A 26,039-nucleotide genomic window follows, 5' to 3' on the forward strand; every position below is an offset into this window, starting at 1 on the left:
AGTTTCCTCTGCCAGGGAAAGTTGTGAGCAAGCAGGCCAACGCAGAGGCCTAAAATCACTCTACAATCAACTGCAAAGGATGTGGGACATTACTCTTCTGTATTTGGGGTTGAACTTTAGTTGACCTGAAGCATACTCTATAATCTCGGGTTTGAGCATCTTCCTGCTAAGCTAAATGATAGGGAGGTGCAGGCAACCCAGCTGTGGCTGAGGAGAAAATGCTCCTGGGTGGGTGTGAACAGTGATAAGACAACTTGGCGTTATTTTTCATTAACTTCACTATTGTTAGTCGGAAACTTCATTGAACAATCTACGGCTTGTGGCCAAAGTCATTATCCTGATCACCAGTGTTTTAGTAGCTGAGCTTTTGCTCCAGTGTTTGCAGGAAGAAAAGGCTCTGTGGGGGTTGGAGAGCGTGAATAGGAAAGGAATTCGCTAACTACCCTGACAGAGCCAACAGAGTGCCCGCTCTTGTGTAACGTGGACAACGTTGGATGACACGGCACAACAGAGCAGGACAGGAGCTGTGGAAACTCATCCCTAGAGGGATGGGAGGACAGCAAGCCCTATCCACATGGAGCTTGCCAGGGCCAGCCTGCTGCTCTAAGTGAAATCAAAGGAAGGCAAAGAAAAACCCACAAGTCTGAACTCCGTAGGCAGCAAAGGATTAGATCTAGTTGTCCTGTCAACATTTCAGAAAGTCTTTGTAGACTGCCTTTTGAAAAGTAAGTCTCCAGTTCCTCATGGGTACTATTTAGGTGTGAAGCACTTTAGGAAAATAAGTATTTGCTATGTGGGTGTGTCTCTAGGCTCATTACAGCTCTGTTCTGGTCCTTCTAGGTGGAATAGAGACTATTCAGGCTGAATACAGAAAAAGATGCTGTAGGGCAAGATTTTGTGTGTGTGTGTGTGTGTGTGTGTGTGTGTGTGTGTGTGTGTGTGTGTTTAGCTAACTTTTCATGTGTTTTCAATCACTTTACTGGCCACTGGTGGAATTCTAATATTACTTTCTATGCAGTATCTTTTCCTATTTTATTCATGCTTTTTTTTTCTGTCGAGAACATCTGGTCTTTGATGGGCTGGGCCAAATCTGGTTAAGACAAAAGGCAAGTGAACATTTAGAGATTTCTCACTCAACCAGTGTAGATATACCTGTTAATTTTTACAATGAAACTTAAAGAGTTCTGGTAGCACCATGAAGATAAGAGGGCAAAGAGAAGGACCAGGAAAGAAACCTGGCTTAGTGGAAAAGCTTAAGGGAATCATTGGTAGAAAGGGAATAAATGTGGTCATTTCAGAGATCCTGGAGAGATGCTTTAAGCATCTTTTGATGGCCTCGTCATGGCTCAGTGCAAGGGGAACCATGGTGAAATGTGTAGCTTAATAGCCATGAACGTCTAAAAGATAAAGACATGGGTAATGCGAAAAAAAATAAGAGCAGCATTACATGAATCCCAATGAAAGCAGCGCTGAAAAATCAAAATGGAAGTCATTAGTAGTAGTTTTCATAAAGGGCAAAATCATTCCACCTGTTAAATTCTTAAACCAGCTTTGTGGTGACACCAAGTGAACTTCTACAGTGGGAAGGACAGAGAGCAGTATTACAGGATGTTTAAGAGAACTCAACTCATATAGCTTTAAAATTTTGTTTTTAGTGTGTGTGTGTGATACTCCTGTGACTTACAAGTCTGTAGTGTGTGCTTGTGAGTCTGTACTGTGTGCTTATGCCATGTCAGTGCACGTGGGCCACACAAAAACTTACGGGAGTTGATGCTCTTCCTCCTTCACGCGGGTCCCAGGGATTGAACTCAGGTTGTCAAGATGTAAGCACCTTTTACCTGCCAAGTTCTGTCACCAGGCCTAGATTTATTACTTGTCATTGAAGCATTTTGTCTGTTCTTTATAAGGAGAGCATTTTAGTGAGACTCGTGCCAAAGAAATCACATCACAGTGTAAATTATATTCTTATCACTAAGTCTGTATTCAAACTAAATAAAGTACCTGATTTTCCCCCAATATAATTTATATGTTATTTGGATATATTCCTAGAACAGAGAGCTTTCCCATCCCTGTCTAACATCCTAGTATCAAAATGACCCTATTCTGTGTTCACTTGAGACAACTCATTAACTTAAAAGTCAGAGAGAACTGCCCAAGGGACTCAGAAATGAAAAAGCATCCTAAAAGAGAAGTAGAACATTGGCCTACATCACAATTCTCAGCAAGATAGCAAAAGACATGCCTGCTTTCCGATATTAGCCAATCATGTGGTTGCAATCATTGATGTGGAATGACACAAGTCTAACCATTTAAATTCAAAACAGTGGTGACCATGAAAGAGATAGACATGACAATCCTTACCCTGTCTCAAAACTAGATTGAGAGCTGTTCCCCTGTATCTTTGTGTATTTTATCTCTTAGAAAGAGCATGACTAATAACAGGCCCAGCCAGTACACAACTATCTGGGTTTAATCAACTATTTCTCAATTTCACGAAAGCCAGTAAGCCAATGGTATTTTAAATATTGATGGTGCCAATGTATTTTGAACAAAAACAAAGCAGAGGCATCTGCTGGAGGCACAGCTGTGACTGACTCAGAAGAAACCTTCACCGAAGGACATACAAGGAGGAAAGGCAGGACATCTCTCAGTGACTCAATGGCAATGTGAATACTGTTGCTCTGGAAGTTGCTGTTGCTGTGTGCTGGGCCCTGTACAGGGAACAGAACCATGAGCTGGCCCTAAGCAGTGGGAATAACCACACTTAACTCACTTTTCTTGGGAAGCATCCTTTAGCTTTATCTATGAGCAAGTATCAGGCTGGTGGATTCCCATTTGCCATGTCTAGCTAATAACAGATGACACTATTCAAGAAACAGGAAGGGAAGCTAAGAGTGGCTTCTGCTGAGCTGAGAGAGTTTTTCTTGACTTCTCTGCCCACTGATATGTGTAAGCTCAAACTGATTATTTTGGGAACTAGTTTTCAGGCCAGGAACCTTTTTAGACTGCTAAATTTTTGTGACCCTGAAAGCATTTGAAGTATGGCTCTAAGCAGCCTATTTCTCAATTCCTTGATCTCTCTAGTAACAAGTTGCCTTATGCTTAATGTCTAAGACATGTGATATTGTTTTAACATGTCAGTGGCTAAGAAAGTGTTGTTACTTGTCCAGGGAATCTGCTTTTTACCTGGAATCTCCTGAAAGTCACCGATTCAAAAGACTAATCTCTGGTAGTGAAATAAACAACAACAACAACAATTAGCAACAAGTCCCCTAAAATTACCTATGGGTGCAATAGTGGAAAGAATGTTTTGGGGATGACCAAACACTTTTTTAAATTGAATTTAATGCCTGCTCTACTGGAGGAAACATGTGCCTGGTAGTGTAAATCTGGCCAATAATCCATGGCAGAGGCCTCATAGGTTCTAAGGGTGAACCCACCAATACCATTTTACTAAGTAGTATCAAACTGCCCTGTAAATACATATCTCAATATCCATAAATTAGTACAGTCCACTGTCCTAATCACTGGGTTGTCTACTCTGACAGAACGTGAAACATGATCTCAGGTACGACAGAATGTGATGGAAGATTTGAGGCTATCCTTGGGCACAAGGACGTGCTACATTAAGGGGGGAATTCAGTAACAAACTTGAAAACCATTACTTGGTTGTGTACCTGGGATCCTAATTCAAGTCTATCTGTCGTCAACGGACTGCCACGCCCTGCCACTAAGTCAGCCATTGGCTTTGAGAGAAACCAGCAAAGCACCCAGCTCCGCCCCTGCTCTGCTTCCACAACTACCTTGAAAAATCACCACGTTTATAACACGTTCTTATGCCAGCTCAGCATGTAGCCTCAGTGTGCTGGCCCCACACGGAAACACTTTACTGAGCAGTTGCTTTGTGAGGAAAGGAGGCTGCCTTCATCTTTTCCTTTAAATGATTTTACTTCTTCACAAAATGCAGCCTTCTCTGAGGCACAGGGTTTCACCCTCAAGATACTGTCTTCCTTCTTCCATTGCAGTGGAGAAAGTTTCTATAATCACTGTAAGTTGGCTGGCCACCCAGTTCCAGAGATTCACCTCTATGTGTCTCCACAGCACTGGCATTATAAACCTGCACCACTATTATGCCTTTTTTTCTTAAATACAGGTTTTAGAATCAAACCAGGCCCTCATGCTCGCGAGGCAAGCAAGTTGCTGCCTGAGCTGCCTCCCCAGTTAAGGAATAGTTTCCTGGTTAGACATTTTTTCCCGATTTCTTTTTTTCTTTTCTTATTTGAGATTTAAAAAAAAAATCCTGCCAGGGACATTAGTTTTCTGAACAAATCCCTACCAAAAAAAGTGCTTTCTTAGAATAAAATTGGTAGAGGATGTCCAGGTGTTTGGTTTCTGAGCTCATCCATTGGACAACAGGTTTCATTCTCATGGTCAGCAGGCTTCTAGGTCACAGAGTGAAATCAAGCAAGAAGTTAATCTCTGAGGGAAACGCACAGGCAAGACAGCCAATTAACTCATCCAGTGACCGTTGTAAAGATGGTGCCACCCAAAGCTGTTTTCCATGACTTTGCTATGAATTTGCTATGGCTTAGATGTAAAAGTTCCCATATCGGGAGTATGCTCAGAAAAATAGATTTCCATGTTTAAAAGGCTATCAGATAGGCTGGAAATAACTTTAAGAGGCAAGCTGCTTTTAAGTTTTTCCTATCCTGTGGGTGACTTGTCCTTTATTTTCCTCTGTCTTGCAGTTAGGAGCAATACATTTATGCTTTTGCATTCTCTGATTAAAGTTAGCCAGGATTGTGTGTGTTCCTTGGAGACTGTAAAGATGGGATCATTCCATCAGAGGCAGGTAACTGGACATGAATATTAGAAACGTACTGAATTCCTGGATTGGGCTCCTGACAACTTGTGCATCACACGTTGGACAACATGGTGCTGGTAAAGCCTATAAAAACATACAAGTGAGAAGTGCTGCCATATAACGTAAATGGCAGTCAAGAGCTGCAGGCTCAATAAATTTATTTTGGTGCTCTCCATCCAATCCTAAGGCAGGATTCAGGCCTATGCTGATCAGTGGCGTGCCTGTTCGTGGAGGACTCCTGGCAAGGTATGTTGCCCTACATTTGATGTGGTTTTTAACATCAAATGTGGGGAAGAATTTAGAGCTGATGCTGGAATTTGGATTTGTGGGAGTCATGCTCCAAATCATTAAGAGTCTTAGTGTATATTACTAGCAAATGTAGATGTACTCTTTTGGGGCCAGAAGCGAGGAAATGGGATAATGGGACGAATTAGGCTAATGAAGACATATAAGATTGACTAGCATTTTAATTACATTTATTTATTCGGTTTTATTTATTTATTGACCATATATTTATGCACCTGAAGGCCAGACGTCAACTTGCAAGAGTTGGTTCTCTTTTCACCAATTGGGTCTCAGAGATACAACTCGAGCTGCCAGGCATCTTTGCCCACTGAGGCATCTCAACAGCCCCAAACTGATCCCTTTTAAGTAATATATCCAGCGTATAGTTTTATTGATTTCATGATTAGATACCATTTGGCTTGTGAACATGTGATCCTATCCTCTCACAGAAGCAGAAAATAATTAGTGTTTGTCCTTCTAAAGAAGCAGCAAGTAAAATACAGGTGCCCCCAGTGCAACCTGGAAGGAATATCAGTTTCTGCGAGTCTTGATAACTTCTAGTACAATCTGAGGCAGACTTATTCTTTAAGTTACATGTTCTTACCGTTTGCATAGATAGGTGTCATTCTTTAAATTTTATATGAGAAGCTTATATTTGCTGTTAAAAAATGTATAACCTTTCCCAGTCCCAGAGATTTCACACACCCTATGTCCATCCACAGGTTGACCTGGGTTGACCTTCAGAGCCGATAGTGTAGAAAAAGAGCCAGAACTGTTACCTTATTGTTGCTCTTTGTACACCTGAGAGCCACGGGATCCTAGGATGCTGCCCTGATATTCGGGCATGGTTGGCCCCAAGGAAAGATGATTGAGCGTCATGTGGAGTTGGTCATTAAGTAGCCCAGCTGGCAGCATCATCAAAGGACACTTTATGAGGTAAGGCTGGTTTTCATGACATCAGCGCTACCGAGTAGGTGAGCTAGGGCCACTGAAGATAATTGTAAGGACCATCAGCCACTTAATGTGTTATCTACCATTTCCAAAAAGTCCCATGTCACTTTTGTACCTAGGGATCATTAGAAGTGAGAGGTTCTAAGAGCCTTGGTCTTGACTTCAGGAACTCGGTTTAACAGAGGGCGTGAAGAGACCAAGCACTAAGAAGCTTCTGGAAGCCAGTCTTTCCTCTCTTCCTTGTGGGCTAGAATAGCATGCTAAGCTTGCCTGATAGTTTATTGAGAAAACATATAAGCAGATTGCAGCCCCTCCACCTTCCCACTGCCCATGGATAAACTTGCTTTTTTTTCTGTATCCAGCATCCTGGAATAAGGAAGCATCCCCCTTACAGAGTCCTTTTTCTACACACTGGCCATCCTAGGCTCTGCTGCCTGTTTCCTCTGCATCATCTTTACCTTCTCCTATCACCTCCATCTGCTCCTCCTCTCCACCAAATTATTTTGGTTATTCAAATTTAGTCTCAAAGCCTTTCCTATTGTTTAAAGAGACTTCTGCGTCTAACCGATCCACCATTTCTTTCTTAGACCAGAAAGCTAAATATCTCAAAACGTACCTATACTCTACAACTCCACCCAAAGGCTCCAAGGCTCATAGTTAAATTATATGGCCAAATTAAGTTACTTTTTAGCCCTGAGTCTACTTCCCTTTTCTCACGCCGTGTGTTGTCCCTAGTCTACTGACAGCTTCTCAGATATCACCTTCAAAGCCAGCACACTCTGCAGGCATTGCTGGTTCGTCGTATCTTTGGATATTCATTCTCTCTTCTAGGGGCCACCTTCAGTCTGTTTTTCTTTTTTTAGATTTATTTATCTTTATTTTATGTGTATTTGGGGTGTTTTGCCTGCATATATGTCTGTGTGTACTTGGTACCTCCAGAGGCCAAAAGAGGGCATCAGATCCCCTGGAACTGGAGCTATGGATGGTTGTGAATCTTAGAAACTGAATTCTTCTGTTCCATTTATGCAGGAGCAACAAATGTTCTAAACCACTGAGTCGTCTCTCCAGGGCTATACTAACTCAGATTTCTGTATTTTCTAATAACCAACAAACGGACATCCCAGCCCTGTCCTCTCTTCACCCAGCTCAAACTACTTAAATATCTCACTTGCATTTTGATTCGGCATTTCCAGAATCCTAACTGCCTATAGCCTCCCTTCCCTTCCTAGAAAATGGCGCAGCTAAAGCTGGTGATCCCCCTAGGGATCTGGGAGTTCTCCTTGGCCCTCATCCTTCCACGTTTCTCTCACCAAGATCTGCCTGTCATATTGCATCTTCAAGTCTGCAATCAACCTCTGGATTCCTGGCAAAGTTAAACATGTGGGGTACTGCTCTGTGGAGGGCAGCTTGAGGGATCATGACTGCCCTGATACCACCACCATAGCTTCTTCTTGTGCTCGCTCATCCCCCGTTAGGTGTCAGTCACAGATCTTCAGTTCCACTGTTAGGTCAGAGTGCAGTCTCCCTTTGCAGCCATGCCCTCATTCCACACCTGCTCAGTTAATGCTGGTACTACCTGAAGTATCTCCCTTGAGGTTTTCTCTAACCAAGGTCTTAAATGTTGCCTCCCACCACAACCCATTGTGCTATCAAATTTGATACTATAGGATTATATTTTTAAATTTCTTGTCATTTCCTCCTAGGACCAAGAGAGCTTGGTCTATAGTTGTTTTTGTTTTGTTTTGTTTTTTCTAATGAGTATGTATTTAGTGCTTAGGGCAATGTCTAGTGATGGATACTGGCAAGTTAGCAGAACTTCTTTCTTCTTTGTCTTACCTATTGCTAAAGCTTTGCAGGGTAACTATGTTCCCACCTTGCCATACTTGGAATAGAAACTACAAGTACTCCACCATTAAGTTCCTCCAATTCTCTAGACCCTTGCTTATATCACAGAGACATTAAAAGATATGCTCATTTAGATTTAGAACTGCTCTAGCACCCATTTTTGAACCTGCCACCTAACTCTGGGCAATGGCTTGACCTCAAACTTCCAAATAGAAAAACAGAAAATTTAAAGCAGAGTGAACATACAAAGTACTGATCTCTTTCTCTCTTTCTCTCTCTCTCTCTCTCTCTCTCTCTCTCTCTCTCTCTCACACACACACACACACACACACACACACACACACACACAACCATTTTGAGTGATCATGTCCATTCTAAAAGTCAGGCTGAACTGTAATCCTCAGTGGAACATATTGAGGTTCAGTTTATGGGAGGTGATTGAGCCATATGAACTCCACGTCTGTGAATAAGATTAACACCTTTATAAAAGGGTTATATGATGTGATTGCTTCCTTCCACTTCCATCATTTTCCTGTTGAAGAAGACAAGCATTGCTCTCTCCAGAGGAGCAGCAATCAGCACCATCTAGGACATCGAGAACATCCTTCCTAGGCAACAGTGCTGCTGGTATCCTGATCTTGTACTGTGTTGCCTGTAGAATGTTCTTCATAAGTCACTCTGTCTCAGGAAATTGTTATAGTAGCATGGATGTGTACATAAAAATACTGAACAAAAACAGATCATATTTTTATTCCTGTCCCTAAACTCCCATATTGTTTCTATTTAACAGATGACCACAGATAAGAAGATGGGGCAGTATCTGCTCTGCCTTCCTAGTTGTGACAGTCCCATCAGACTTTGCCTTTGTAGAATGAGATATTTCCTCCAGAAAACAGTACCTCTAACTTCAATTGTAACATGTCCATAGTACCAGATAATTGGAGTTTGCTGTTGCATTATAATGGTGCCTTCTCAAATTTTTGGAAGTAAACAACAGAGGCGCTGGAAGAGCTGGAGAGATGGTTTAATGGTTAAAGCTGTTTGTTGTTCTTGCAGACAGCTAAAATTTGATTCACAGAACCTGGGTGATGTAACTTCAGTTCCTGGGGATCTGATACTCTCTTGACCTCTGAGGGAACCAGGCATGCATGTGTGGCACATGCCTGCGTGAACACACGTGCATGAAAACAAAGAGGAGGAGGAGGAGGAGGGACTGGAGAAATGGCTCTGCAGTTACGAGCACTCACTGCTCTCACAGAGGGCCCAACTTCAGATGCCTGTACCCAGAGGAGATAGCTTCCAATCACCTCCAACTTCAGCTGCAGGGAGGGATGCACACTTTTGGCTTCTGAGCGCACCTTCACTCAGGTACAGGCATGTATACATAGACACGCACCCATCCACATACACATAATTAAAAGTAATGAAATAAATCTTTTTTTTAAAGGAGAACGAAAGGCAGTCGCATAGTTGACAGTGCAGAAGACACTAAAGGAAACAGCAGATGGCAGCACCAGATGCTAGTGACATGTCTGAGGAATTTTCAGTTGCAGCTTGAGCCCTGGGAATGCCAAAAGCACTCAGAGCCACATTCAGAGAAACAGTTTTCTGCAGAAAAGACACCATCCCCTAATAAGAAATAATGTCTGCTCCGCTACATAAGGCAGGAACATTTCATGTGTTATCAGCAAAATCCTAAGACAGTAAACCTCTCGTCTTCTCTAGTGAGGGTACTTGGGTAAAGACTGTACTTGGCTTTATAATTGTGTCTTTAACTGTCATCCTACACTTCAAATAACCGAAAGAGGTCTGAAACTAAAGGCTGCAACAGTCAGCTTCTAAAAAGATCCAAAATGTTTACATTTATTCTTTCTGTTTTAAAATAAGAAATAGCAATGGCCTCTATCATATTCTTGAGCAGGTATCATAGAATGTCACTTATAAAATGAATATCGGAAATTCCATTAAGCACACAAGATTAAAAATTAGAACAATGATATGTATCTTTCCACACCATGTATCAAAATGTCATATGAAGTTATTAACAATTTAGTACCCGGTGTAGCTCATCCATGCTGTTCTTCTTTCAGAGGAAGGAAATGCCACAATGATCGTTGTTATAACATAGAGCCAGACAACAGCCCAAGGAAAACCACACTTAATCACACTTTTCCATCGTCCCATACCAGAGTTTTATTTCCCTTCAACACTGCTAGAGCACTTCACAAATTTTCTGTGAGATCACAAAGAATATAAATTTGGCTCTGTACTTCAGATCATAAATAGCAAGGGAGTTAGAGTTCATATAAGGACAAAGCAAGATGCCCGTTTAGATCTCCCAGGAGATCTTTGATCTCTCGCTGGCATGTATTCTTGTTCTCTTTGATTGAGAGTGAACAACAGCACTGCACCCTAAGGGAATGCAGAGTCAGTCTACAGGAGAGGAACTCTCTCAGCAACGCTGAATTTGGCCAGCAAAAGTCACTGTCACCCCGCTGGAGCAAATTCTGTTCCCAGTACTATGACTGCTATTGTGAACATATTTTTCCTCTCTGGAATTCAGATTGAGCCCCTTGAGAACATCAGGCAAGATGACTGATGCTAGCCCAAAATCAGATGAAGAATTTCGAAGCAAAACTGCTCCAATCGAGGAGAGAAAAAGGCGAAGCAGGCATCTATTGTGAAAAGCAATGCACATGCAGTTAGCCGCAGTCAGCCGTCACAGGCAGACACAGCTCCAGAATCTAATAATGTCTATATCAGCGTTCTATGGAGAACAAGTGACTCATTGCATGAAATTGTACACAGTGTAAAGGTGCTAAAATTTCAACAGATGGGATCAAGAAAGCAAGGCACCCTAGGCAAGAAAGGCTTTCTTCTGAATGTACCTTGAAAACAACATCTGAGCATAAAGATAACATCAATTCTGAGAGATCTTATGATTTAGTGAAGTCTAAAATGCGCTCCATTTTACTGAATCCTTGGTTAGATGACCTTTCCGTGTCTTCACTGTGGCCTACATGGTTCCCGAATATGCCAGCACACACATAATAGTAATGGGTACCACCCTCTTACTGACACATGGCAAGGAGAGGCCTTTGGAGCTTTGGGTGCGTACTGACATCATCTAGTCCTCCAGGGGTTCTCACATACACACAGGCATCATGGAGAAGCCACCACTCACTTCTGCTGACATTTTCTCCTCCAGAGAACTGGGTGGGTGAGGAAAGATTTTTTTCTGTGGCACCATGGGCTCAGTCGTTTCTTTTAGCAACTGTGACTGGGAGAGCATGCTGTGCTCGGCCTGTTGGCTCCAGTCTTAGAGCACAGAGTGTGTGTTACAACCATAAGCACAAGAACCCAAACCACACCTCTCCTAGCTCTAGATCTGTAATAAGAATGTTCGAAATAAACACATGCAATCACGAAGCAGGCTGTAAGTTAGAACGCTAGGGCAATTGTTGATTGGTGGCCCTGAAACACAGATTCTTTTACTTTCTGACTCCAGACCCCACACAGGCTGGAAGAAAAGCAACAGGCAGAAGATGGAAAAAACAGACCGGGTTTATGAGAGCAGCTTGGAGCCCATGCCACACTTACGATTTGGGTTTTCATCAGGCAAAGAATCTAGCCATTTGGATTTTCTTTCTCTTCAATAGTCCCTGGAAAAAATGTCCTGCATGCTAATATGACTTTTCTACTCTAGGATCACTGTCATGGGATCTTCAAAAACCAGGAGGTCTGTGATTTTCAGTCATGGAAACTAGGAACAAGACTAGACAGTCCTCAAAATAATATAAAATAAAGGCAAGAGAAATTAGATCCCAATAAAAGCTGTACCCCTATTGCTCCAGTTCAATAACAGTTTAAATAACATTTTTTCATTAATTTAAAAACATTATCTAGCTAAAGGCTGCTGTCAAGAGGCTGTGATTAAAGGGTTGGAGCATTCTTGGAATTCAAATAGTCATGAGAAAAGGCCACCTCCTATTTCTTACTGTTGGACATGTAAGATGTGACAGACCAGGGTCCCATTTTAATGGTAGGGAAAAGAGCACGTGTCATGTTCTACCGTTCAATTGGCCACCTTCACAAGGATCCCTACTCAACCATGCTGCCAAGGAGACCCCAAGGAAAATGCCAATAACTTTCACTTTATTGGCTGATGATAACCTGAGTTCATGCTTATTTAGGATAAAAGAAGTTGGGGGACCCAATCCTATGAACAGTTTCCACAAAGTGTACAGAACAACCCAGGACTTAGCACTTCCCAGAACCATGCATGCATATCTGTGCTGGAATTAACCCGACCTCCCCATAATAATGTATGCCTTAAAGTCACACTGCAGCTGAACAGCACATAGACTCAGCGAGTGCTCCAGTGTTTAATTATTGCTAAAGTCATTTGGGGTTTTTGACACAGATTCTATTTTAGTAAGATAAACTCAGCATAACCCAACGTTGCCAAAACTGAATTCCTAAGGTAGATGACTAAAATAAACCAGCAATAAACATTGGCTGTTGGAATGGGAATCATATCTCTGTAATGTAGACACAGCATTAATGACTCATTTTAAGTAACAGTCTCTCCCGGGGATTATTGGGATAAGGGATCAGAGAGAGAAAAAAAAAAGTCCATCACTTTTAGACTGTAGGACTGGAGAAGATTATGAACCAACCAAGCAAGTGTTTTGTTAGGCTTACTTTGCCAAAAGAGACACAGCCCCTGGAGTCCAAAAGGAGATCCACTTGAAAAGACTGCCTTGAGACACAAGTAAGGCTTTGAGAGAAACCATCCTTAGGGCTAAGGTGGCTGGCTCTGGGAACAATTCTCTCATCCCTTTGAAGATGCAGTATGTCCCCAGTCCACCTACTTCATCTTATATGACACCAGTTACCTTGTCCTCACTGGGTGCTGCCATGTTCCTTTGCTGCTTGGAATTGGTGGGTACATTTGGGCCACATTTCCTTTCTAAGTTCGAACCCGGAATTTTTGGCCCACTCGGTTGATATTTACAACTTCTCTGGTGTACAGGTAGGCGGTCCGGGGCAAAGGTCCGGCCACAGTTCGGGCAAGGCACAAGCGCAGCTTGGCTTGCCCCTTCTTGGCTGGGATGCCCAGTTGGAAGCGGTTGGGGTTTCTGGGGCAGTGGCCGACGCAGCTCTTGCGGGAGCCGGTCATTCTCAATTTTCCACTTTTCCAAGCATTTGGGCTCATGGATAGGAAGGGACAGTGTGCCAAATTCCCTACCACAAATGTAACAGACGAGAGTCCTTGGTCTGACTGGGACACCGCTAGAAGCCTTCTTGAGACCAGAAGGAACATCAGGACCATCCGTGCCTGGTGTTCTGGGATTCTCACCCTTTGGCTTGCAGCTTCTCTGGTGAACCAGAAGACGATCTGGCAAGAACGTGCGGCCACAGTAGCCACAGGGCAGCAGCTGAGCCTGTGCGCTCTGAAATGCCTCCTCATTGGCTGCCTGAAGGGTATAGGATCCGCTGCCACGGATGGGCTGTGGTTTGGAGGGTTCCGGCCTCCTCAGGTGCTTGGGCAGCTTGCTGTTCTCAATGCGCCACTTCTCCAGACACTGGGGCTCATGAATGGCAAGTGACTGGGACCCGAACTCTCGGCCGCAGATATAGCATATCCGGAACCCCGGCCTGCGGGATGGGATCACAGGAGGGCTAGGCTGGCTTTCTGACATAGTTCTACTTGAGCGTTTTGATAGTATCACTGTTCCGGGTCTCCTTTTCTGAGTGTTGGTCTTTATGTTTTCGGTGAGATCGTCGCACTGTGTTTCTGGCAGAGGGGTCGAGTTGTAGTCACTAGGCAGGACAGCCTGATAGATAAGGAAGGTGGGCTCTCTGGAGCCCTGGAAAGCTCTTTGTGATTGGGTGGGAATCGCCTCCTTTCCTCTTTCCATGAACACAGGAGGCTTTCTCCAGCGCTTGCTGGAGTTTCAGGCCACACTAGCTAGCCCTAGGCTGCTGCTTACACTGACGGTTCATGACGCTGGCTCCCTTAGGCTTCCACACTGTTGCCAGTATTTAGGTCAGTGACTCAGAACTTCATTGCAGACCAGCAGTCTGGGATGTTGGAAAGTTCCCATTAAGCCTCAGATGTCTCTAAGATCTGTAAGGAGAAGGGGACACAAGTCAAGAAATTACTACATAGGCTCTCTCTCTCTCTCTCTCTCTCTCTCTCTCTCTCTTCCTTCTCTCTCCCCCTCCCCCCCCCCCTCTCTCTCTCTCACACACACACACACACACCACTTAGATCATAAGCTGATAAAAGGCAGTATTTCTTCATCAACCATAGTCTCTTTGGCTAGCTTAGTAACCAGTATTAGAGATATTCAAGAAACATCAACAGAAATGTGATTAATTCTTTAGACACTGCAGAGTACTAAAATTAGTAGGGCAAACTTATACACAAAGAAGGCTGAAAATGAACTCCCATAGACACAGATGACACGTGACAAGAGGCAGAGTCTAAGACAGCATATCCACAGAAGAGAAAACTGTAGAATGCAAAAATTAAAGAATCAACAGACCCCATAAAAAATCACAACCCCTCCTTCAGAGTCTTAACCCTTTGGTGCCATAGACCCCTTTGATAATTGTGAACATGGCAGGCTTTTTGGAATGTTTCTTAAAAAAAAAGAAACAACAACAACATAAAAACCACCTTGTTTTATCACTACTTAAAAGTGAAACAAATTTTGTTGGGATGTGCCAAATATTTGAGGGGACACTCAGACTGTTGTTTTGTTTTTCTTTGTACTCTTTAACAAGTGAAACAAATTTTGTTGGGATGTGTCAAGTATTGGAGGGGACATGGTACCCTGAGGTATGAAGCATTCCGGGCTTCTTGGCGGAAGTGAAGAGCCAGGATTGGATAGCTGTGTACCTTGCTTGGAGCTAAGATGTTCAGACACTGTTTGATGCGCTTGTATTACATAGCATATTTGTTTTGTCTTATATATATGTATGCTTGTCAACCAGTTTTTGTAAAGAAAGAAAAATATGTTCTCTGGTTTTCTCAAATAAATAGAAGGAAAGGCTGATAGGATAATGAGATCTCATTATGACAGAAGCAGGAGTTTTTATCTTGTGGGAAATCATAAGAAAATGTTACTGTGGGTTAACAACCTAATTCTGAGGAAGGATGTTTTCAAACGTCTTAAGGCCTCACTTCCTGGGTCCCTGAGTCAGGGTCAGATCCTGAAAGAATCCATTTAGGTCCCAGGAAGGTGCCTGATCCGAGGTTCGGCATGGATGGCCTTAGACCCTTAATATGAAAACCCCAGTTATAAAGGTTATAAAAGGTGAAGCGAACTGTGAGATCCGAGACCTGTTCCTGTATTTGGGTTCCAAGAAAGGCCTGAATCTTCGTAGTTTAGAGGATCAACTCAGGTCTGGCACAGAGAAGGAAACGATCCCTCATTCTGACAGCTCCTGAGACAGAAATGCTAACACGTGGCAACAAAAGAATGTGTTGGCCAGCAGGGAAAATGAAACTCAGAAAGAGAGATGGCTTGCTCAGTCCCGTTAGAAAAGACAGCGAGTTAGGGACATGGGGGGCATAGGATAAGTGAGCTAGGGTCATGGGGAGCATGGTGAAGAGATTTCACTACATTTTATCAGCATGTGTGTGAAATGCCCAGAGAAACTGACTACTCTGACCTAGCTATCCATTTTTCCCTGATACCGGAAAGTTACAGACAGTGAAAGTGGTGAAAGATATTAGGAAACTCAATGTAACAAAATCGGTTTTCTCCTCTTAAACTGTTTCTCATCTGCACGCACAGAGAGAGAGAGAGAGAGAGAGAGAGAGAGAGAGAGAGAGTTCTCAGTACAATACTGAGAAAGCCCTGTGACAAACTCCTCCTCTAGCCCCCTTCTCAGAAGGAAACTAAGATTTAGTGAATGCCAACTGTGGGCCAAACACTGCACTAGTTTTCAGGTACATAACTCAGTGAATTCTGATATGGTGATGAAGAAGATATTATTATCCAACTTTATAAACAAGCTGCAGGTCAGAGAAGACAAATATGTTGCTTTAGACAGTTTCTAGGTGACAGAACTGGGCTTCAATTCCAGTTCTCGCTGGCTCCAGCACGCAGCTCTTTCCATTATCTGTTGAGTCTGAATTCCATGGACCTTCTCCCCATCAGTTTCCATGCCTGTTTTAATGCACTATTCACATGCCTCCTGGGCAGGAGACTAAGCCTTCCGGCCTTCGTGTTCCCTTTTGGAGAGGCAAAGAGAGGTGGGAGGAGAGCGGGCAGATGGAAAAAACAGAATCGGGAGACAAAGCTCCCAAAGACGAGGATGTTCCTTAGGAGAAAGGGTCATTTTATTTCGCTGTAAATGTGGTTTGCTAGAAGTTTCTTCTGGTTGAGGTGCAACACATCGTTTCTTTGAACCCATCATCCTCTTTAGGCTCATCTATGTAACTGGGGAGGGAAGGGGGTTGGGTGTCAAGTAGAGGTGTGTGAGAAATGACCTATTTAGTCTCTCGTTACAATAGACACAGGGGGATTGTGAAGAACACTCAGTGAAGCCAAATGGTGTTCGGCCTGCAGCTGCTTCACTATGGTCTTTACAGCAGGAGAACGGAGACTGTGAGTGGGCTGTGAACACAGTCTCTGCAGCAGGCAGAATGAAGCGTCCTAAAATTCTTTTAATCTTCTACTTTGCCCTTCTCCTACGATACTTTCTCATCACGAGGGACGGAATGAAAGTAAAAAAGACGAGGTAACTAGAAGTGAGAGAACTTTGGGAGCGCTGAGGAGCCGTGTATAGCGTCCCTGCTGCTGACTCTGCCAAGGCAGTGTGCCAGGGCAAGGATGGTTGGTTGTTTCACCCTGTAAGTTAGTTATAAAAGCAAAAGTGCTCCAAAAACTCCGTATGTACATTTACTTCATGTAAGGAAGCAGATGCATCGTAAAGCAGTGTTGTTAGTACATAAAGAGAAGCACTTGTAAATCAACAAGCTTTACCCCCAAGCATCTGTGGAGATGTGCTTAAATTAGGCATTTTAGCCAGATTTGCAAATTGAAACTTTATGGAACGCCTAGGAGGGCTCACATTTTATCAAGATTGTGTCCTGTTCCACTCTCTTTAGGGTTCATGGGAAGGGTAAAACAAACACAAATTTCAATGTAATTCTTGTGGGAATCCAGAGACCATTTTGCTTTTAAACAATGCTTCTTTAAAAGAAAAACCATTGAATGCAACCAAAAGTGTGACCAAGTCTTTTAAATCGACTTTAATCCTTTAAAATGAATACAATGCTCACATGAGATAGCTCCTTTTCTGTGGGTTTAGAACCCTAATTCTTCACATGGACAAAGATATAAGGAAAAAGTTGAAACTGAACCTGAGTGGCCATAATTCAAAGGCAAAGAAGGTTTGATGTTTGTGTCTTTCTTTCACCCTGTTCAGTAACCTCCATTCTCTCTAGTTTCTCATGTGAGTTCGGTCTCCTAATACACTCTCTACACTTTCTTACCTGCGAAATCTTGCTTTTCAAAAGGAGCAAATATCCTCACTTACACCAAGGCTTGTGGCAAATGAGGTAACATCTCTCCCAGAGTTTGGCAGAAGTAGTTTGTTACTTAGCAAAAGCCATGCTGCCCAACTCTCCTGGCTAATGCAACCCTAGTTTTTCCTGGGCACATTTTTCAACTAAGTGGATGTACTGATAGAGCTTGAGAAAGATTTCTTTTCTTTTGAGACAGGAGACAAGGATTACCAGAAGGGCTGATGGGAGCTGGGTGGCTAGCAGTCTTATGGGAAGAACTAGGGAGATTGGTGTCTGTGATCCCTAGGAAATCTGATGAACTGGCAACAGGTCCTGTGAGAACAGCCAAGATCTGGGGGCTGAATGGCTTGAAAGAACAGTATTTCAGTGGTAAACACAGGAATTCTTTAAAGAAAGCCATGTAGTCAGAGGCGTGGCATTTCCAATTTGGATTTTAGTGGTTAATTTAAGTAAAAATCCCTGTCCTCATCTTTCTTCACTATGAAGACATTTAACCCAACAGTTCTTTTACTTTCATTCCCTCTAACTGCCAGGTATGGACAGTGGTATTAGAAAAGCTACAGGGAAAGGAGAGAAATGAACGTTTTATGCCCCTAAGTAGAGTCTACTGCAAGGACATTTTATGTTCTTAGGGCTCATAATATCACCCCATGGAAGCTAGTATTAGAACCAACCTGTACTTTCCATTCTATATTGAGTATACAAATCACAGGGTACAAAGTCATGAATGCTACACAGGTACAGCCACGTAACTGTCACACTGATATGTGGAGTAGTAGAGAAATGACTATGGAAACCACCAATACAATCACACTAGAGGCCTATAAAGTGTAAAAATCCAAAGGATGAGGTAAGAGAAATGAAATAGAAGCAGAGCGTGGACTGGGAGGATTCAGGCTAGTAAGCAAGGAGTGAGTAGTCGAAGGAAGGACACTGTCCTGGTTTGCTTTCCATTTCGATAAAACACTGACCAAGGAACTTGGAAGGGAAAACTTTTACTTGCCTTACAGGTTGCAGTCTACTATCATCAAGGGAAGTAAGGGCAGGAACTCAAGGCAAGGGCCCAGAAACAGGAAACAAAGTAAAAACTGAAACAAATCCCCAGAAAAACGCTGCTTTTGGCTTGGTTCCCATTGCTTCCTCAGCTGGTTTTCTTACATAATTCAGGACCATCTGCTCTGGGATGGCACCTCCCATAGGGAGTTGGGTCCTTCCACATCAATCAAGAAAATGTTCCACGGGACAATCTGATGGAGGCATTTTCTAAATTGAGGTTCCCTCCTCCCAAATAACTGTGGCTTGTGTCAAACTGACAATAACAACTACAAGCTAACTAGTACATTCATATACTGTGTTTTCTCATATTTCAGCTAATTCTTTCTCAAGTATTGTTTCAGAGACCAAATATGGCCCTCATGTATGCATTCTCTGTAGTATTCAAAGCGCTAAAAATGGATTGCCACTACACTTAAATTTAGAGATGTCACATGAATGGTTATTTGCATTTACTTGACATAGTGGAAGATCTAGCCTGAAGAGCCTACATTCCTATCACACAACCAATATAAGCCAAAATACAAGGAAAGCCATAGGTCAGATGGCTAGTCTGGATTCTTACAAAGTTTCCCAACCAGTTCACTTGGCTAATTTATAGTTCAGGCTTCACCCTAGGGCCATTTGAGTCTGTAAGATTGCTTGTAAACCTCACTTGAAACTGATTCGTTCCCACAGTCTCTTCTGAAATGAGTATTTGAAAAACCACTTCAAGGATTTGAGAATCCCAACTCTTCAGAAAATGAGCATCCAGTTGAAGACGTCGTATCTCTTCTGAAAGATACAACTACTAAAGTCACAATGTACTTACTATTAAACATTTAGGAGGGAATCTTATCAATAAAAGTGGGCTGAAGATGGAATGCATGGTTTGAGGAATGAGGGGAAGATCGAAGAAGAGAATCAATGACATAAGGAGGAATGTTTGTACGTTATTGAAGGGTCAGAATGATGACACATGGTAATTCCAAAAAGATAGGGAAAAGGACCTGGTATTTAGAAAACCCATAAGAAGGACAATAGAAGCGGGGCACAATAGCAGAAGAAAAGTACTTTGTGGGGTCATTTGAACACTTTGAAGTCATTTGCACATTTGATTATCAATCTGTGCAATTGGGATGCTCTGTTTAAGTCAATGGACCTTGCTTTACCATTCAATATTTTTCCTTATGTGGGACATTAGATATCTTCTTTCTCAAAGAACTGTTCAATGAAAGAATCAAATAATCTACTAACAATAAAGACAATTGTAGGATTTTTTAGGACTTAAGCTGAAAATCTCTCACTAGAGAGGACTGAAGAATTTGGTCTACTTTTTCTTCTGCCAAACTATTTTGTAAAGAAGTGAGTATGAACTCTATTAAGTTAAAACTGTGGAAGAACAGAACTACAGCTATAGTTCTTTCTCAGCCTAGAATGATATGTAAAATTGATTACCATAAAAGTTAAGGAAAATGCTCAGGCTTTAGTACTCAAATTTTAAAAGGATTTCAAATCAATACATATTTTACTAGCCTCATCACATGAGATGCCTGACAAGTTCCTCTGTTGTACCTCTCTTGACTCGTTATCTCTTGGTGCAATAGTTTTGGCATAGGTTGCCAAGCCAAGGCTGGCAGTATTTGAAGTGTAACATTGCACTGGTGTGTCCAGGGGGAAACTAATAGAATGCATACGGCTGCCCATGGCTAGGATAGATTGGCAAAAGACACATGGCTGTCACTGTATCCCAGAGGGACCTTTCTAGCCATATCCCCCACTGGCCTAATAACAGTCCCAGCATTGTGCCTTTGCTCTATCTACCTCCAAGAGGTCAGTCTCCTGGAGCCAGGCTAACTCTTAAACTGAGCATTAAAAATATTATAGACTTCAACACTCTTAGCAATGCTCTCTTTACCCCAGAGCTGTATCTGAGGAGAGTCCTTGGGCAGGAAGTAAAATGCAGACCAGAGGCTATAGGCAGGCTGTATTTCTATTGTGTCAATCAATGAATGAGGCTCTATTTTCTTTTTTTATTACTTTAATTTTTAAATATCTTGCTTCACATGTCAATCCCAGTTCCCACTTCCTCCCCTCCTCCCGCAACCCCCCCCACCATCCCCTCCAGCCTCCCACCCTATCCCCACTTCCTTCCACATAGGGGATATCCAGAGTCTGTCATTTCACTCAGAGCAGGGTCCAGGCACTCCCTAAGAATCCAGGCTGAGAGAGCATCCCTCTTTGTGTTATGGACACACGAAGTCCATTCATATGCCAGGGATAAGTACTGATCTACTGCCCAGGGCCCCATAAGTTGTCCAGGCCTCCTCACTGACTCTCACACTCAGGGGGTCTGGATCAGTTCCATGCTGGCCTCCCAGCTGTCGGTCTGGGGTCCAAGAGCTCCCCCCTTGTTCAGATCAGCTTTGCTGGTTGTGGAGGCTCTATTTTCTGATTTGCTCACTGACAGTGAGTGAGTCTGGAGAGTTGGTAGTTGACTTATGCCTACAAGCTAAACACTACTTCTCACCATGGGCTTTTATTTCTGTTATCCTCAGGCCTTCCTAAGCAGATTTGTCTTCACAAAAGCTATTGTCATTCCACTTGATGTCACTGAATCTTGTTAAGATACTCTTTCCCAGACTTAATGGTTGGGACTCATTGATGACATAGAATCCTTTGCACTGCATCTTTTCCCTTCTCAGGAAAACTTACATAAGATGTCATTTGCTGGTAAAAACCACCAGAATTCATCTCCTGCTGTCTGTGAGGAACTTGCTTCCTCTGTGTCCCATGAGCCCAGGCAAAGCATGAGATGTGGTGACAACTCTTTACTTAAAAACACCATGGCTTCTGGCTTAGATATCTTGTGGTTTACAATGTACTGAAAACTTCCTGCCACTTAGTGTTGAATTGCTATCAAACATCACGGATGTCAGAGTATTTGTTTTGTTGTTCTGTTCCCTGTAGTAAAGAGAAGGAAGATCTATGTGTATATTTTCAGTTACATGGAGATGGCAAAGGTTGAGGTATTTGCTCCAATTTGTTTGTGTTTTCAACTGACTCTTTTTCTTCATTTCATAGTTTATATCATCCCATGTCATTCTTGAAACCATCTATCGTTATGTCTAGGACACTCCAATGCAATAAGAGCAAGGAAAGTAATAAAGAATGAGGCATCTAGTGGTTGACTCTCTAGGTGCCATAATTTGGTTGGGATGATAAAAAATGTTAACAAGCTCCCAAGTAGTAATGTATAACTTAAATGTTAACTCAATTATAGTGTATAGAAAGCAGATGTTTGTGTTTTAGGAGTGATGGGATCTTTCTAGTTGCAAATGTAAAGAACCTTGCCTTTCCCCAAGCTGAAGAGAGAAGGAATTTGAAGCATGAGAAGAGCTCGACAAACATTTGCTGACGTTAAGCACAGAGGAAGTATCAAAAAGCCAAGACATGTGGAATCTGGGGAGAGTAGGAAACAGATTCTCTAAGGGGTTTTGTAAAAGCAAGTGATGTTTTTACATCTCAGCTTGTGCCCAGTGAGGTCCCTGCTAGACCTCTGACATAACAGATTTGTGCTTTTTTAAGCCATTGATTTTATGGTCACTTGCAACACATAATAAGAAATAAAACCATCTCAAAAAACTGAAATCATCCTTGTGAATGCATCCGTCTTCTGCAAAAAGGTCATTCCACCAGTCTTGTCCACACTATACCCTAGAAGTTTAAATCATGGCACTGTAAGCAAGCCCATATCCACAGCTAGCGACTCAGGGGAAAACTTCATCACACAGGCTGGGCCTTGGATAGATTCCCTAGCTGGTTGTCTCAAATGAGTTAAAATAAAATTCACTCAATTGTGACGGATGAACAAATACACAATATTGTTCAGTGAGGCTTATTGTCACTCTCTAGGGTGGTGAGAATCCCTAGTGAAGGTGCCTGGCCCCAACTGTGGTCAGCATTTCTTTCCTGGTTCATGCTTATTATCCTTGCTCTACTTTGACTACTTTGTTTTGCATTGTTTACATACATCAGAGAGAGTCATCATTAAGTATGCTTAAAGGGATTTCTCTTACTGTTTATTATAGTATAAAGCTCGGGGATAAATATAAGAACCTGAGACACAGGCAGGGTGTTGGTGGCGCACGCCTTTAATCCCAGCACTTGGGAGCCAGAGGGCAGGTGGATCTCTATGAGTTCAAGGCCAGTCTGGTCTACAAAATGAGTTCCAAAGCTACACAGAGAAACCTTGCCTTGAAAAATCAAAAACTAGAACCAAAAAGAGTCTGAGACAGTCACCACCACCATGACACACCCGTCACCCTTCCTCTCCTGGCTCCAAAAATGGCCACACAACCTTCAGTTGGACAACGAACTACAAGAACAAAATAAACATATACTGTTCAGAAACTTGACTTATATGCACACTGCTTTAGGCTAGTTTCTGGCATTTCCTAATAATTGGGGTATCCTGTGCATAGCAGAATTCCTTTTTGTCTTGCAACCGTATTGTTGACACTACAAGTAGCATTTTCTAGCAATTGGAAGTAGGTGCTTGGACATTGTGGACAGGAAAGAGTCACTATCAGTTTTGATTCTGGCCTGAAAGTGCCATTCTGGTTAGCAGAGGCATTCATTCTCTGTTTGGAATTCTGGCATAATACAGATCCTCCAACTTACTGTTCCCCTGTGGAGCCTTCCCATGTAACCCCATTACACAACCCCTGGCATCATGCGTTTGTGGGCATCACTGTTACCCAGTGCATACTCAGTGAATGAGTTACAGAAACACAAACAGACCACAGACAAAAACTATAGTATGGAGAGCGTTGCCTGTGATACTTAGGGAGAAATGTTTTTTTCATTCTAATACGTAAGAGATTATTTTGTTAAGTGGGTCATATTTAAAGCATCTCCAAAACTAGAAAAGGATTACACAAAGGAAAATGATTGATGCTAATATGATGTCGGTGTCTCCTGTCTTCCTGCTGTGTACTCCGTCATGAAGAAGGATAAGGACAGTCACTTGGTCTCAGAGCTTGGTGCTTAAAGTCTGTGTGAACGGATGGTCTCTGTTTCTCATCGTGCCTGCAGATTCCAATTTTGGCCATATGGTTCTCTGTGTGCCAAGTTTCCCCTCTGTGTGGGACAGAATTGACTGTTCTCATATATTTAGGGAATTTCCACTGGCTAGGGTTCATGTTATTCTTTTTCATACCATACCCCTTTAAAATGTATCTTGCTGCCTAGATACTAAAAAAGTACATTAAATTTTTAGGTGTGATGATAACATTATAATTACGTTTTATTTGTAATTTTATTGAGATAATTATAGATTCAATACAGTTGAAAGAAATAATATGAAGAGCCCTTGTGCATTTGTTCACTTTCCTCCAATTTGCAAAACTACAGTATAATGTTTCACCTAGATGAATAAAATCTAGAATACCCATTTAATTTGTTTGCTATCTGTATGAGTAAAGCTTTATATAATTTTACTGCATGTGCAAACATTCACTACTACCGCAGATAAGGTAACAAATAACTCAAATATTATAAAGATCCCCTCTGTTGCTATTTTTAACCTTACTTACCTTCTCTCCATTATCTCTCTCAAATCTCCATCCCTTACACCTAGCAACCACTTACTCTCAGTAACCTTATTCCCAGTAATCTATCTTTCATTCCTAAAATTCATCATTTAAAAATATTACATAAGTGAACTTAAACTGTATATAGGCTTTTTTCATTGGCATAATTTTCTGAAGATTCAACCATTGCATATTGTATGTCTCAATAATCTGCTGCTTTTAATTGTTGTGTAATGTAGGCCTTAATTTATGTGTTATGCTTTGCTTCACTACTGAAGTGCAATTTGGATTGTTTCAGTTTTGCTATTATGCTCATTCTTATGTGAAGTGAAATGATTTTTGAAGGACACATACAAGTCAGAGAGTGAGACAGAAAAGAGTGATAATTTTAGTTATTGGAGCAGCAGTGTATGCAAAGATACAATTACCTAAAGCATGTCCTGCTTGCAAAATGGTAGGGACTATCTTACAGGGAGAGGCAAGTTTCTGTATGATATGTATGTGGTTTGGTCCAGACTGGAGCTTAAGTGTGTGTGTATGCACATGAGAAAATGGGGACATGAGTGGATGAATGTGTGTATGGAATTAAGTGTGTGTGGGTGACTGTGTGGATGGGTACAAGTTTGATGGGAATGCATACATGGAATTATGAGAGTGAGCATGTACATGCACAGACTAATGTAAATATGTGTGTGTTTGTGTGTGTGTGTGTGTGTGTGTGTGTGTAGGCATGAAGAAGGGGGACACTGGTGGTATAGAAGTATAGATAGATGTGAGCATTTAGGTGCTTTAAATTGCTTGATGGGATATGCGCATGGATGTGAGTGTAGACACATGTCTACATGCATAAGTGAATCTAAGTGAGTATGCAGATTGGTGTGTGTATAAGTTCCAGTGGGTGGCATTAAATAAGTGGGAGAAAGAAAAACAGGGATGTGGGGGTTGGGGCGTTTGAGAGGTACTGACAGAATACGAAGCAAAGTGATGATGGCAATGGACTGAACATGCAAAACTGAAAGCAACTCCCTCAATTACATGTTTCACTATACGAGCTGCCGTGGCCATGGTGTCTCTTCACAGCAATAAGAACCCTAATGAAGACAGGAAGCCAAGTTAGTTTCCCCTTTTGCTTCTGTGTCAGTTATCATCCTCTATCATTCTCCATCTCATTTTTTGAGGCAGGAACCTTCACTGAACTGGGAGCTTTCTGTTTCTGATATAACGACCTGGCAGCAAGCTCGGGGGTCTCTGTCTCGCCTCCCATCCCAAATACTGGGGTTATAGGCAAGAGCCCCCACATTTGAAAACAGATGCTGGGGTTTTTTAACACAGGTCCTTAGGATTGCACAGCAAGCACTTTGCTCATATCTCCAGGCTCTCAGTTCTTAATTGTAATTGAATTGTCACCATTAGGAGAGGGGAAATACAGAGCCAAGCACATTGTTTAAAAATATTGGTAAGGTCTAATTTTCTAAAAGCGGAACAAGAGTTTTCCAAACTAGCAGAACTTCTCTAGTGTCTAAAGGTTTTTATCCTTTCTTTCTTTCTTTTGGTAAGGTCTAATTTTCTATGTAAAATCAGGAAAAGAAGTTTACCAAAACATGAGAACTTCTTTTCTGGTGTCAAAAGTTTTTCTTATTATTGTTGTCTTTTTTTCATTTGTTTTGTCTTATTACCCCTACATAAACTTGGACTTAGGTTCATAGCATAGCTCCAAAATTCCTATTGGCTGTGGAATTTTGAGTCAAGTTCTTATTGTCTCTGGACTTGTTTCTTCCTGTTTTGTGGGATGTAAGAGTCACCTGGCAGGGTTATTGTGAAGATTAAATGAAAGATAAAGTTCTGGCAGATACCAGGTATCTCATGTACATATATGCATGCATGCATGTATGTATGTATATCACAATTATTATTACAA

At 42.0% G+C, this 26,039-nt stretch overlaps 1 protein-coding gene and 1 long non-coding RNA gene across 5 annotated transcripts in view; one reads left to right on the forward strand and one right to left on the reverse strand.

Moving 5' to 3' along the window:
* LOC121138871 overlaps positions 1–11,787 on the forward strand; it is a 64,858-nt gene extending 53,071 nt beyond the window's left edge. For both annotated transcript variants that reach the window (XR_005875748.1, XR_005875747.1), the window contains exons 4-5: positions 5,872–6,085; positions 11,454–11,787. This is a non-coding gene — a long non-coding RNA (uncharacterized LOC121138871). The remainder of the gene's footprint in view (positions 1–5,871; positions 6,086–11,453) is intronic.
* Positions 1–26,039, reverse strand: part of LOC101827226 (zinc finger protein 474) — a 54,527-nt gene that overhangs the window by 13,176 nt on the left and 15,312 nt on the right. The window contains exons 1-2 of one of the 3 annotated variants that reach the window (XM_040741826.1): positions 5,929–6,016; positions 1,763–1,898 (exon numbers count right to left, since the gene is read on the reverse strand). Coding sequence is in view for 1 of the 3 variants with exons in the window: in XM_013112700.3 (XP_012968154.1) it covers positions 12,844–13,869 (1,026 nt within the window). In the remaining 2 variants the exon portion in view is untranslated. Of the gene's footprint in view, positions 1–1,762; positions 1,899–5,928; positions 6,017–12,843; positions 14,079–26,039 lie in introns of those variants that run through there. The other 2 variants (XM_013112700.3, XM_040741827.1) reach the window with 2 other exon arrangements.

This window comes from Mesocricetus auratus, unplaced genomic scaffold, assembly GCF_017639785.1.
Source record: "Mesocricetus auratus isolate SY011 unplaced genomic scaffold, BCM_Maur_2.0 Super-Scaffold_6730, whole genome shotgun sequence".
NCBI classification, from domain to species: domain Eukaryota; kingdom Metazoa; phylum Chordata; class Mammalia; order Rodentia; family Cricetidae; genus Mesocricetus; species Mesocricetus auratus.